The sequence below is a fragment of the Bicyclus anynana genome, chromosome 1, assembly GCF_947172395.1.
Source record: "Bicyclus anynana chromosome 1, ilBicAnyn1.1, whole genome shotgun sequence".
Taxonomy (NCBI): Eukaryota; Metazoa; Arthropoda; class Insecta; order Lepidoptera; family Nymphalidae; genus Bicyclus; species Bicyclus anynana.
Genome location: NC_069083.1, coordinates 11,193,218 through 11,206,338, shown reverse-complemented (window position 1 = coordinate 11,206,338; position 13,121 = coordinate 11,193,218). Strand labels below are relative to the sequence as shown.

The following is a 13,121-nucleotide window of genomic DNA, read 5'->3' as shown; positions in this document are numbered from 1 at the left end:
CAAGGTTTCCACGCGGGCGTCTATTATCATTATTATACTTGTACAACATGATTGACACATATCAGAAGATAAGGGTGGTTACAAGTGAAAAATAATTTTATTAATCTCCAATATTTATTGTCAATACCATTAAATCTAAACCAATGTTGGTGTTGTTAGTATTTTACACAAAATAACATTATTGTTAATTATAATTAGTTAAGTATTACAAAATAAAGGTAATTGATACAAAAAAATGACCAAATTTATAAACGCTAATTAATAAAACATTATTACTTGTATTTATCACCTAACATTTGCATAATTCACCCCAAGTAGGAATTTATCACATTTATTAAATTATTTATTGGCCGTATTTGAAAATTGCTTTGATATTATAATATTACTGAATAAATACAGAATCAACATTATTCTGAAGAATATTAATTAATACAAAAATATACTAAAGTCATAAGTATAAAATCCATGTTACAGAACAATGCTATTGTCTTTATCCCAAATGTCCCGATGAGAGTGTGGTGGAGTGTTTTCACAATCTCCACTAATGGCTGATGATTTGGTAACATTTTTCAATGATATAGTGCTTCCTGTATGCACGTAAGTAGGATGCTTGATCAATGATTTCAACCTTGGAATGTGAGAAACCCTTTTTTGTAACTTTGTCTTATTTTTGTTATCATACAATGTATTTGTAGATTTGGACCTGCCATGAGCTGCTTCAGTTTTGTTTTTCATACATGATAATGGAGTTCTTGACCCACTATTGCTTGTTGATTTAGATTTTTTAGGTGTGTCATTAAGAGAATTAGATTCATCTTCATATATGAGAATACCATCAGGGTTTTTGTCTGGAACATTATTTTGACGGAGTTCAGTGTTGGTATTTTGTAATGCTTTAATCAAAGAGTCATCTGACATTTCTTCAACATTTCCATCACTATTCTCTTCAGTTTTGGCAACAACAATCGGAGTTCTTTCAATACCTATAGACGGAGATCTAGGGTCATCTGCAAGGATTTTAAATACAGGAATCTTTTTCATATCATCCCCTGGTAACTCTGCACATTCATCAGCAGTTTCTATGAACTCATTATCTTCCTCTAACTTTTCATTTTCAGTTTCTACACAATCAAAATTAGTTTCTAACAGTTTAGTAGGGTTAGAACATGGTGTTGATATTTGATTTTCAATAACCTCATTTGAAGCAGTTGATGATCCCAATGGCTCGTCAGTTTCCTTAATTGTGTCATCAAGGGACATATCAACAAATTTGTCAAATAAATTTATAGGAACTACTAAATCTGGACTTACTTGTTTTACTTCAAATGAAGAGTCATGATTATTATTGTCAATGGTATCATTATTAAGTGAAGGGCTTCCACAATCATTATCAAGTGTATAACACCTTTTCTCAGTGTTGTCATTTAAATCATTGGATACAACAATAGGGGTCCTTTCAAAGTCTTGTGTTGGAGATCGAGGGTCATAGGACTGCAAATGATTTTTTATAACTGCTGATAGAATAGGATTGTTATGTACAAGTTTTCCTTCAGTTTTGCCACTTTCAAATGTCTTCCTTAAGTCAACATTCTTAGTTATGTTGTGTTTTCCACCATTCTTATTCTGAAATGTAATAAAAAATAATCATATTATAAATTTTCATAGTATCATAATTTTGTTTAATATTAAAATTGCTAAAAATAAAAAAAAACAGTGATTATGTTTTGTAAAATTGTTTATTAATTTTTATACAGTAAATAAAATAAATAAACAATTTAAAGTATTGTTCAAAAAGGAAATAATTTATCTTAAACTCATACAAAGTTGCAACATTATGCTTTAGATTGATAGATGAAAAAGTTTTAATTTTTGTATCAGTCAGTTAGTGACTGATACTTTTGTGATTGATAGATGAAAAAGTTTTAGTTTTTGTATCGGTCAGTTAGTCACTGATAGTTTTGTGATAGCCCACTGGATATGACCTTTGCCTTTAATTTAGGGGGTGTAGGTTTGATCCAGTATGGGGCATGCACCTCCAACTTTTCAGTTATATGCATTTTAAGAAATTAAATGTCACATGTCTCAAACAGTGAAGAATAAACCTGAGAATTCTCTTAATTCTCTGTGTGTGAAGTCTGCCAATCCAGATTAGGGACTGGACTCTTGGCCTAACCTCTCAGTGAGCCGAATATGGGCTAGTAACAATGACTGACTAGTTTAAGAACCAAACATCTACTCAAGCACGCCAACATGTATTAGAACAGCACAGTGGGTTTAAGCTCCATTTTTCTTATATGGAGGGAGGCCTAGTCCTGTAGTGGGCTGTTAATGATAAAACCTACAGGGCTGGTCTGTTCTTCACCTCTTATAATGAGACTTGGCTTCACAGTGGGCCATTAAAACTAGGCATAATATGACGAAATTATAACTATTATCTGTTACAGAAAAAATACATTTTTTTATTATAAAACTTATTAAATAATAACAAGATAATGTCTCTACTGTCCCTGTATTCTACGTAATATTGTTAGCGTATATGACGCTCATAGTGATTCTCAGAGTAAGGATTTCTAATAACCAGCTATTTATAGCGGGTTTCCTTATTGCCTATAATACGAACCTGTAGTGGAGTGCGAGTTATTTCAGGCGTTGGTGAACGAGGATCCGGATTGCTGCTGACGTCCTTGTCCAGTTCGTTGTTTTGGGAAATAGCAGCTGTCTCTGTACTTGATTTACTTGTATTACTCCCCATGGTTATTATAAATAGAACTTTAATTACGTCGACATAGAACAATACAGCATTTTCTACCAGAAATTCAATTAGAAATACATTATAACTGATTGAAAAGTTAATTACACTTCAAATGATTTTCTATTTTCTTGAGACACTACTCAAAATTAAAATTGTAAACGCTCAAAACAACCAACGGCTGAATCTGTCAAAATTCGTTTCTAATTTTAAAAAGGCGGCTAAAACGGGTTCTGCCATAGACAAACATTTTACTTTAAATCTCCAGAAACCGGGATTTATGTATTTAAGCATTCACAGACGTGGCAAGTTACACGTGACCGGTTAATTTTGTTCTGAAATTGTCTTTTGATAATATTATGCCATTTTCATCATACGCTGTACGCATCTTTTTATATAATTAATAATAATAAATTTATTTTATACGTAATCATTTTTCAATAGCTTTGTGTTGCATCTGTAGACAGAGAATTAAATAGACAACCGATTGCGATGATGTTGTCAGTCACTGATACTCGATTTTGGCATTCTACACCAAAGAATATATACCTACTCCACTCACAGAATAAAGAATGATCCAGAATGAGTCTTTACAAGCAGCGTGGTGAAGCTGATGAAACCCATAAAAACAACAAACGCTATGCGTCTCCTTGACATCTACATACACAAACTTTATTCATAATTTGTATTTCATAATTTAACACTAACAACAATTAGGTACGTAAATTAATTTAATACTCAATCATTACCAATTAAAATACTGATTTTTAAACAGTATTAAAATATTTAAAATCGGCAACGGAATCGGAACGGCTACGACATCGTCGTGTTCCCTGCGCTCTATCCGACTATTATTATTGAATCTGTGACTCCATCAATAGACAATATATTATTTAAAGCTAATTTATGTGCTCACTAGTTAATAATTCGTTAGCTTTCGTTTTCGTAAGCTTAGCTTGATATAGTAAAAATATAACCTTTTTTTATGAAAGATGAAAGTTTGTCAGCAAAATATTATGTTACTACCAAGTACCTACGGTACTTCGGACGTCCATAAATTAACAAAAAATATCACAGATCTTCTCGATTCTGTTTAGCAAAATCAAAAAATAAGGGTCTAACTCTAAATCTTGAGTTATTTCACACCTAATATTAATAAACTCGTTCCTATAATAATTAAAATAAATTCGATTATTATGCTTAGAACAAATTAGATAGGTATAGTATAGTTAATATATTTTATAAACAAACAACAGGTACCTACATATTTTAAAATATAACATAAGTTATTAATGCGTTTAAATGAAGGTATCATTTCTAATTTTTTTGTTGGTAAACAGTAGGTACACATCGACTGTAATATAGACCCGTTTATTTATAGGTCCAAGTCAAAGTGCATTTTTGTAATTATTTTCTTCCGATTACATATTGTATTATACAGGAAGAATATTTGGTAAAAGTATATAAAACAGTAGCACTCTGAGTGTCAACAAAACTGAAAACTTAAACATTTAGATGAGCATATTTTTTTGAATCATCAGGAAATATTTTTATGTATCTAATCGAGTTTTTTATGCTAGCAACAAAACACTGGTCGCTGGCTGTTCGTTCTACGCGCGGAGCCAATAAACCAAAAAAAAGAAGAACGCACATACAACCAGTTTGTACATAGGATTCTGGCCGGAAAAAAATATTTATATTTATCTCGTGCGCACTAACTTGACACCTGGCTACCAAACACAACCGATTAACACAGAACAAACATCATCATAATCAGGTGTCAAATTAATCCGCACGAGCTATACTATTCAATATTTTAACTTATACCTATTAACCCGAATTTACAAATATTTATGTTTAAATTTCAGAAAAAATTAGTGTAATTGTTTTTCCTGAAAAATCGGTTAATTTAACGGCAAGTAACATTGTACTTAGTTCAACACTGACGGTTCTTTGTTGTTTATTGGATTTATTCTCCATCTCAAAAAAATGTCCAACACGCAATGAGATATTTTCACTCCATAGATACGCTATTAGACCTATCTGATCGATTGAGGGTGTAATAATAATTGAGAGTTATCCTGTATCATTTTCTTCGGCATACACTGTAACTCGTTTGTCCAAACACCCCGTCGGCATACGGCGACAGCTTTGGGGAACCATCGCCAACCTATTGGGCATCGAATCCGACATCTCGTACCCTCGTTTAACCCCAAGTCGTTATCAGTGGTTCCTCCTCTACAGCTTACGTTTCCCACGTCTGGTGGCGATAATGGCTGGCACCAGTTACGGGCTGAAATAATTTAAATAATTAGATAATTTCAGAACTAGTAAAAGTATCTAACCTTAATATGGGTTATATAGGTAGGTACATAAGAATAAGAATAAGAATATAAAATATAGGTACATTTTAGTAATGAGGTGCGTCTCCATAGCCCTGGAAAAAATTTATAGGATAATGCAAATTCTCGCACCTATACCTGCTTACCTTAAATATCTACATCAAATCTTTAAAAAGAGTAGGTAAAAATAATATCAAATAATCTATAAACACCAACAATCAGAAGAAATCTAATATCTGTACCTAATATTATATTAATATACAGAATATAGATAGAGGATAGCTCCGCTACTGAGCGAGAACTATCCTATAGGTACTTATGCTAGACTAGCACAAATCTAGTTTAAAGTAGCAAGAGCATGATTTATTGTTGTGCTACATAGCAGAGTCTATTTAGAAAAAAAAAGCACTTGCTCAATGAACCGTTACCTCGACATACAGGAAGGTGCCCCTCCCATTTCATATCTTCACCACAAACTAAAGATGATTCTCCTTGTAGCTCCAGCGTTTGATCGCGACATGTAAAATTGCAAGGTGCATTCCTATCTAAACAACGAGATACGAGATATTTTGGTGTCGTACATGTTTGAATTATCACATGCACCTGTAGTTTACAAAGCCGCAGTGTCTGTAAGATAAATAATTGTAATATATTGGACTAAGAGCCTGCAATAACCAGATGTACCTCATTTAAGTTTTATGAAGGCTGAAAATTTGTCAGCCTATAACTATGAATATAGTCTTTTATCACTAACACAATCAGGTATGTGCGGTAGCCAATTATGTTTGTTAGGCAGCAAGTTCTAAGGGTCCAAACCCACATAACTCCAGATGTAAAACGTTATAATGAAGAAATTTTACGGCATAATATGGGAAATCATGTCCCTAGTCTTCACGGCAACCCTTCGAAAAACACCGTTAACGATCTAACGATTTTATGGGTCTCTAGCGGAAGGTTGCTAAGACTCTGACAACTGGAGACGTCCTTCCTGAGATTCCTCATGATATTCATTTAAATAGAAAATATATAAAGTTACTTAAAAAACAATAAAGTTTTATATTTGAATTGTTGAGGATGTGGGCTTTAACACCTGCTATCTTAATCATAAACCACTACTGTCCAAATTTCAGTTAAGCTTCAGTTAATTTCATTCAGTTAATCATAAACCTATGATTGAAGCATTGACAATCATTCAGCCTACTTAAACAGAAGTAAGTCTGGCATTTGCAAGCTCTCATTCTATAGATGTATTCTCATATCGATATTATTTGATTACGTGAGGCAGTAAGCGAATGCCTCGAATCTTAAAATAAACTCACTTCATTCTTGTGCATTAAACGGCCAACAATAGTATGAGAACCGTGTTGGAGCAATTGGCCGAATTTAGGTCCGTACAGGTGGATCAGCCGGGCGCTTCTGGGAGCTTTGCGTCCAGAACACGTAGTTAGTACTGGACTTTGTAAAATTACTTTGTCTGCGCCCACTTTTGCTACTAACGTTCTATCGTGAGGGCATTTTATGCATATTTTAGGTTCTGAAATAAACATTTTGTAATTAATAATTGCCTCGTTTGTACAGTTTTTTATTCTTTACAAGTTAGCTCTTCATTACAATCTCATCTGATGATAAGTGATGATGCAATCTAAGATGGAAGCGGGCTAACTTGTTAGGAGGAGGCTGAAAATCCACACCCCTTTCAGTTTCTACACGACATCGTAACGGATCGTTAAATCTCTTGGCCGTCGTCTTTGCCGGTAACTAGCCACGGCTGAAGCTTCCCACCAGACAGACATGGGTCAGTTAAGAAAATCTCAATCGACCCAGCCAGGGATCGAACCCAGGACCTCCGTCTTGTAAATCCACCGCGAATGCCACTGCGCCTCGAAGACCGTTAGTAGATAGTTAGCGTCAATATTATGGCTTTAAATCACAGTCCTGGGGCATATTATAAAAATATAGTGAGCTAAGAAATTTTAAGGAATAAATGCCGCAGTTGGGAAGTTACATTCTTGTCCCTCAGAAAGCACGTATGTCGTTATAACATACGTTATTGATCTTTATAGAGTTTTTTTATTACATTATCGCCCTATGCCCCCCTTAATGGAACTTTCTAAGCTTCCATATCTCGTCCGTCTCGTCCTGTAAATACCTGTCAATGTAAATTGTAATGGGCTATTAAAACGCCGATGACGATTATTAAGGGTAGGCAACCATAGACCACCAATTTGTTTAAAAACGAATTCAAATTAAAAAAACACTTACTGTTAATTCGATAGTCTTCTCTACTCCTCAATAAACGCTTCGGTAATCGGTATTTCTCACCAGCACGGACCACTTCCCACCCAGGGTAAACATACGTTACTTCTTTGTTAGCATTTTGGTCATTAATTTCTTTAAGATATGCTTCAGACTGGTAGTATAGCTTCGGGTCTTCTCTCGGTTGGTAGGTTTTGAATACGGTTTCCTCGTCGTCTGCGGTCGTCGGCGGGGAGGCATGTAGAACGTACATCGGCGGGCGTAACCATGGGAACCCGCTATGATCATCGTAATCATTAGTTCTGGGGGATTGGTTGCTTGCGAGGGTTTGACTGCTTGGCTTTAACGAATAACGCGTATTCGATAATTCCACTGGGTGACTGGAAATAAATTAACAATTAAAAAAATCTATTTTTGTATAAAATCTTTAATTTATATAGCACCAAAAGTCTGAATGAGTTCAAACGTTCTGGATTTCTTTTTTGGGCAGTTTTTTATGTTCTCTATATTTTGTTAGGTTAGATCTTTTGATCAAGTTATCGATCGGATATGTCAATCCCATAGTTTTCGGAGCGTCAGCGTTTGTAGAAAGGGAATAGCCGTGCCACATGACTTCAGGCCCAGAAAAGATCGTGGCATTATACCTACTCGCAGTTTTCGGTTAGCATATCGAATCATATTATCATGGCACATTTGATCACCGTATTGCCTCGCCGTCAACCAGTCGTCAACTCAGCTACAGCTAGACGTCGTCGCGCTTACGATTCGCCGACCGCAAATAATGGTAGGCGTCCACATATCTGCATCGTACGTAGCGGACGTACCGCATCGTAGTGTATTTTGTATAGAGAGACACACAAGTGCTTCCACTTACGGTACGAAAATAAGCTTGCTTCCGATTAGTGTGTGTTGCAGTAAAGAGTTTCAGACTTTCCTAGTTGACATGTGTGCTACCATAACAGGGCAAGCTTAATAAAAGCTTGTATAAAACCTTTGATCTTCTTAAAATTTATCAATCTACATATAATTTTATCAATATTGTAATCTTCCTTTTTAAATCATTGAATCATGCTCTTGGCATGCAAATTGCACCGTGCTTGTACCTAAATGCATTATGAAAACACAACACTGTTTGGAATTCTCGCCCTCATAAATATTTTGAGTTTCTAGACGATGATTTGTGGTTTATGATATAAAATGACGTCAATGTTAGTTTGGAGGAGATGTGGCATTGTGGAATTCATATTCACGAGTTCCTAGGTAATAAGTACCGATATAGGAAGGTAAATTGTCCGTTGATCTAGTGGTTAGTCTTGTCTTGTCTTGCCTTCGGATCACGAAATCCTAGGTTCGACGATTAAATAAGTACCTACGGTGAGCATTTGTGGAATTTTGACCATAATGGTTTTGGATGGTAGCAGGTTTCAAGAGTATAGATCTATAAGTGAAATGGCGACTAGGTATATGACTTCTCATCTTGCCGAGGAAAAAATAAAAAAATACGGTTTATACTTGGACGGTTGAAACCCTTGAAACTGCTAGCTCCCAAAGCCTTACTTACCTATTTTAGGTACATGGATTGACAAACTTTCAAAGTATAAAATCACGAAGGTCTGGCTACTACAGACACTCAATTTAAAGTGATCTATTAATGCTTTGAACGTTCAGGGATAAGATGAGAGTAGATTGATGAATGATTGAATGCTTTATGTTATTTGCAAAATCGGGCTAACAGGTTTAGGCCAGCAAATGGAATTGCGATATTTTGTGTCAAGATGGCAATGTTCCCATTCCGATGTGAGACGAATAAAAAAATGCATTCCACATGCCGTGCGTCACCACCGACCTGACGATGTGCGAGTCTTTGCGTGCTCCGAAACTTCCTGTAACAATAATTTTATTTAAGTATTAAAACATAGTAAGTACCTACTTAAACTGAATAACTACATTTTTTTTAACTGACTTCAAAAAGATTATGAATCGTTTCAAAAGGTAAGTACTCATTAGAACATTGAGTACGTATGAACTTCCGTACGTAAGTACGTATGAATGTTTGTATCCGCGATTTTCTAAAAAACGACTGAACCGATCGCGATTGCTTAAATTCACGGTTTAGATGGTAAACAAACCACAAATTAGCTTTTGTAATAATTTTGTCTGTCTGTATTTGTCTATATAATCTTTGGAACGGTTGCACCGATTTGTATAATACTTAGGTACCTACTTTCTCTGATAGAAATCCATGGTTCCCGCGGGATTTGTAAAAAACTGAATTTCACGTAGACGAAGTCGATCCGCTAGTTAAAATTATCTTACTAATTTCTTGATCACGTTTTATACTCTTTTCATTCATGGATAAGTTAAAGCTTGATTACGAACTCATCTGATGTTAAGTGACGATGCAGCCCCTGTAGCCAAGTGGCACGTCGATTCTCTTTCTACGATCGCAAACGCTTCGAAAACTTGAAGAATGTACGATCGAATTGACGCGCCATTTGGTTACAGGGGCAGTTTAAATCTCGCGCTGACTCTTTTTTTTAATGTAAGGAGTGCCTAGTATCTACAGTTTGCTGTATGAAACCGAAAGACAAAGTACATAGGTTTTTTTAATCCATCAAGGTTAGCCAGTTATTTTATGAGGATTATTGTATATTTATATTGTTGTGGGATGGTTTCACCACCTGGTGAATACTGGATAGCATTTTCACAAGTTTTGTCTTTGCCATTTGACATAAAGTAAGAAAGTGACAAAAGAAACAAAAGATCTGGCCAACGACATTATACCTACGGTAACCTACGGTAGATTTGGCTTTACTTTTTTGGTTTCCTGACACGTACAATTTGTTCACCCTCAAGACAAGAATGAATAGGCATCTTCTAGGCAAGTGCGCTTCATCTTAGACTCTCATTATTGCTTTGCATGATTGTAGTCAAACACAAGCCAAACAAACATCAAAAACTAAACTACCTTAGCAGGAATATGAGTTACGTAAATGTGCTGCATACGCCATTTGCATATAAATTCGTATTTTAAAAAGCCTGTCACATTAGATATATTTGCATTACATTTGCAAAGTAGTTCCTTACACTGAACAATAATCATTAGTTATGAATAAGTAATATTGCTGCACAATTTTGCACGCATACTCCAGCTTATGATATCACTGTGATTATAATAGCGCTGATATAACTTGCTATGATTCAAACTTATGAGGTTTCAATCATAACGACATTGCGCAGTGAGCAATAGCATTCTCTTCACAATTTTAATTGATACAGTAAAAAAAAAATAATAAGAGAGATAAATGCAATAAAAATACGATAAAAGTATTCTCGATTACGGGGAATTTATTCCCTGTGGTCCCTGCAGGGACTACGGCGCAGGGACCACGGGGAATAAATCGGTAAAGAGACTTGATAGCCTAGTGGAAATGACCTTTGCCTTCGATTCGGAGTGCATAGATTCGAATCCAGTCCTGGGCATGCACCTCCAACTTCTTAGTAATGTGTATTTAAAGAAATTAAATATCACGTGTCCCAAACGGTGAAGGAAAAACATCGTGAGGAAACCTGCATTCCTGAGAATTTGCTTAATTTTCTACGTATGTGAAGTCTGCCAATTCGTATTTGACCAGCGTGGTGGCCTAACCCCTCTCATTCTGAGAGGAGACTCGTGCTCAACAGTTGTAAGTAAACTTTCATAATATTGTAACCTCAGGAACCTTCTAATTTTTCATTAGGTATCTTTAATATTTGATAGTGGCCGTTGTAAACAGACACACTGAACCCACAAATGTGCACTGGAGCAGCGTGGTGGGTCAAAACTCAAAAGCCCCTCTCATAGGTGAGAGAGGGTACCTATACCCTGTACCGGAATGTATAAGCTAATGATGATGGTAATAACGATAGTGTACACTGTACAGTATGCAAAAACTTTTTGAACAATATAGTCTACTTATTCCTGCATGAAAGGCAGTGGCGTGCTTAAGATTTTTAAGTCGGGTATGCTCTATAAGTAAAAATTGGAAAATTCCTTGTGTGGAAATTCTGTGATCAAACATAGGTTTGTATTGTGTCCTTAGGGTAGGTAGTGCTTTTTTGCACCTATGAAATGCACGCCACTGATGAAAGGTACCTTATATCTTAGGGATTGGAGTCCCGACCGAAAGCGTAACAAACAATACCAAAAAAAATCAACATCAATAAAACTTACCAGCAAAATACAATATTAAGACAAAATAACAACTGAACATTTTGCACAGACCGACATTCGTAACGTAGGTAACACGCACTTCGAAATATTCCTCAAAAATATAATTCCAAAAAAAAGCTTCTTGGACTCTTTGTTTATTTTGATGCTCAATACTCGTTCGCTCAAAGGTGATCCCGGCCAAATTGGACAAAGCCAACTGATCTCAAAAAGCGCGATCTCACTACTGCTTCAATGCTTGAGAGATACGACGTGGGCGGTGCTCAGTACTGCTGCCAGAATAATATAAAATGTTGTTTATATAGTCTATGTGGGCTTAAATCACATTACGGTAATAAAAGATGTGACTAGAAAAATAAGTAGCAAATAGAATTACAATTAAATTATTGTGTAATGCTCATAATATTGTCTCATCGTTATTTTTTCTATCAGATACTCTTAGTTATAACTACTTATTATACTTATTTATTTATTTATATGTACTAGTATATATTACTATTTATTTATAGGTTTCTTAGTGGCGTCACCGGGGAGGTTCGGGCGAGAGTGCAGAAGCATCGCCTGATGAGACCCGAAGTACTTGTACATATGTTTTCTGTGTCCGAAGGCAGAACCAGAGTAGATGGGCGGAACGACTCTCTAAGGGCGTCTCCTTTAAGACTCGGACCTCGGTTTTGAGGGCCGTTGTTTTGGTTTGTTTTGGCTGAGAGAGTTGAAAAGCCCACGACTGAGTGACGTCAGATATCGGGCACCTCGTCTTCGGATTTATACTAGGTAGCACTACTGTTGAATGGACAACTTTTGCGAATACAGCCTTAAAATACCGAGTTATTAAACGTACGAGTACTACCTACCAGTTGCAGAGTATCTTTTAATGATAAAAAGAACATCTGAAACCGAATCTGAGAAATAGTATAAAATGTTATCCAGAGTAGCCATATTGCTGATTAGATTCGAGTTTCATTTTTCTTATGCAGTGCGTAGCATATTATAAAAGTGTTGGTCCAACTTGCAAAAGGCATAACTTCTAACCAACAAATACGAAAGAGATACAGAGGTATGTTATTATCATCATTAACAACCGATGGACGTCCACTGCTGGATACCTATGGCATGGACATCCAACGGCTCCCTGCAACCCGCTTGATGTCCTCAGTCCACCTAGTGGGAGGTCGACCAACACTGTGCTTTAAGATGTATGTAGGTATATGTATGCCATTGTAAATTGTAATTGCTGGTGTAATAGCAATGTTTCCTACTTCTATAGTACGAATGGTTGTGCACAGCGTCCAATGAAAATTCCAAAAGTATCTACCACAACATTCAGGCGCCGTAGTTAGCCAATCGTCATTGTTGGTCGGTGTTCTTAAGATAGGTCAATTTACACGACCCATTTACACCAAACGAATAAATTGTTTATTATGAATAGGACCTTGTCACAACAAGCCATCAATCAGACAAAAACTATTATCTTTAATCAATTTACCAAACGGTTTACGATGACTTTTATTGTCTGATAAAGGCCAAAGATAAAAAGTACGCACTACAATACAAGGTAGTTATT

The 13,121-nt window shown here is 35.7% G+C and overlaps 2 protein-coding genes across 2 annotated transcripts; both read right to left on the bottom strand.

Annotated features, from left to right (window-relative positions):
• Window positions 1-95: 95 nt before the first annotated feature.
• On the bottom strand, window positions 96-3,238 carry LOC112052706 (uncharacterized). The gene is made up of 2 exons (XM_024091886.2): window positions 2,621-3,238; window positions 96-1,623 (listed from the first exon to the last, which is right to left on the bottom strand). The coding sequence occupies exons 1-2, from the start codon at window positions 2,750-2,752 to the stop codon at window positions 469-471; spliced, it is 1,287 nt and encodes a 428-aa protein (XP_023947654.1). The 5' UTR covers window positions 2,753-3,238; the 3' UTR covers window positions 96-468.
• Window positions 3,239-3,394: 156 nt separating this feature from the next.
• LOC112052707 (uncharacterized) lies at window positions 3,395-11,814 on the bottom strand. Its single transcript, XM_024091888.2, has 6 exons — window positions 11,561-11,814; window positions 9,194-9,230; window positions 7,354-7,727; window positions 6,411-6,625; window positions 5,520-5,718; window positions 3,395-5,042 (listed from the first exon to the last, which is right to left on the bottom strand). The coding sequence occupies exons 1-6, from the start codon at window positions 11,598-11,600 to the stop codon at window positions 4,789-4,791; spliced, it is 1,119 nt and encodes a 372-aa protein (XP_023947656.2). The 5' UTR covers window positions 11,601-11,814; the 3' UTR covers window positions 3,395-4,788.
• Between the last annotated feature and the right edge of the window lie 1,307 nt (window positions 11,815-13,121).

What these genes read in the sequence shown, in the direction of transcription:
- LOC112052706 (XM_024091886.2), bottom strand. Translation starts at nt 2,752, where the DNA reads ATGGGGAGTAATACAAGTAAATCAAGTACAGAGACAGCTGCTATTTCC. An exon ending in TAACTCGCACTCCACTACAG is followed by an intron (nt 1,624 to 2,620) that starts GTTCGTATTATA and finishes ATTACATTTCAG; the next exon opens with AATAAGAATGGTGGAAAACA.
- LOC112052707 (XM_024091888.2), bottom strand. Translation starts at nt 11,600, where the DNA reads ATGTTCAGTTGTTATTTTGTCTTAATATTGTATTTTGCTG. An exon ending in CTTAATATTGTATTTTGCTG is followed by an intron (nt 9,231 to 11,560) that starts GTAAGTTTTATT and finishes TTATTGTTACAG; the next exon opens with GAAGTTTCGGAGCACGCAAA. An exon ending in AAAGACTCGCACATCGTCAG is followed by an intron (nt 7,728 to 9,193) that starts GTCGGTGGTGAC and finishes ATTTATTTCCAG; the next exon opens with TCACCCAGTGGAATTATCGA.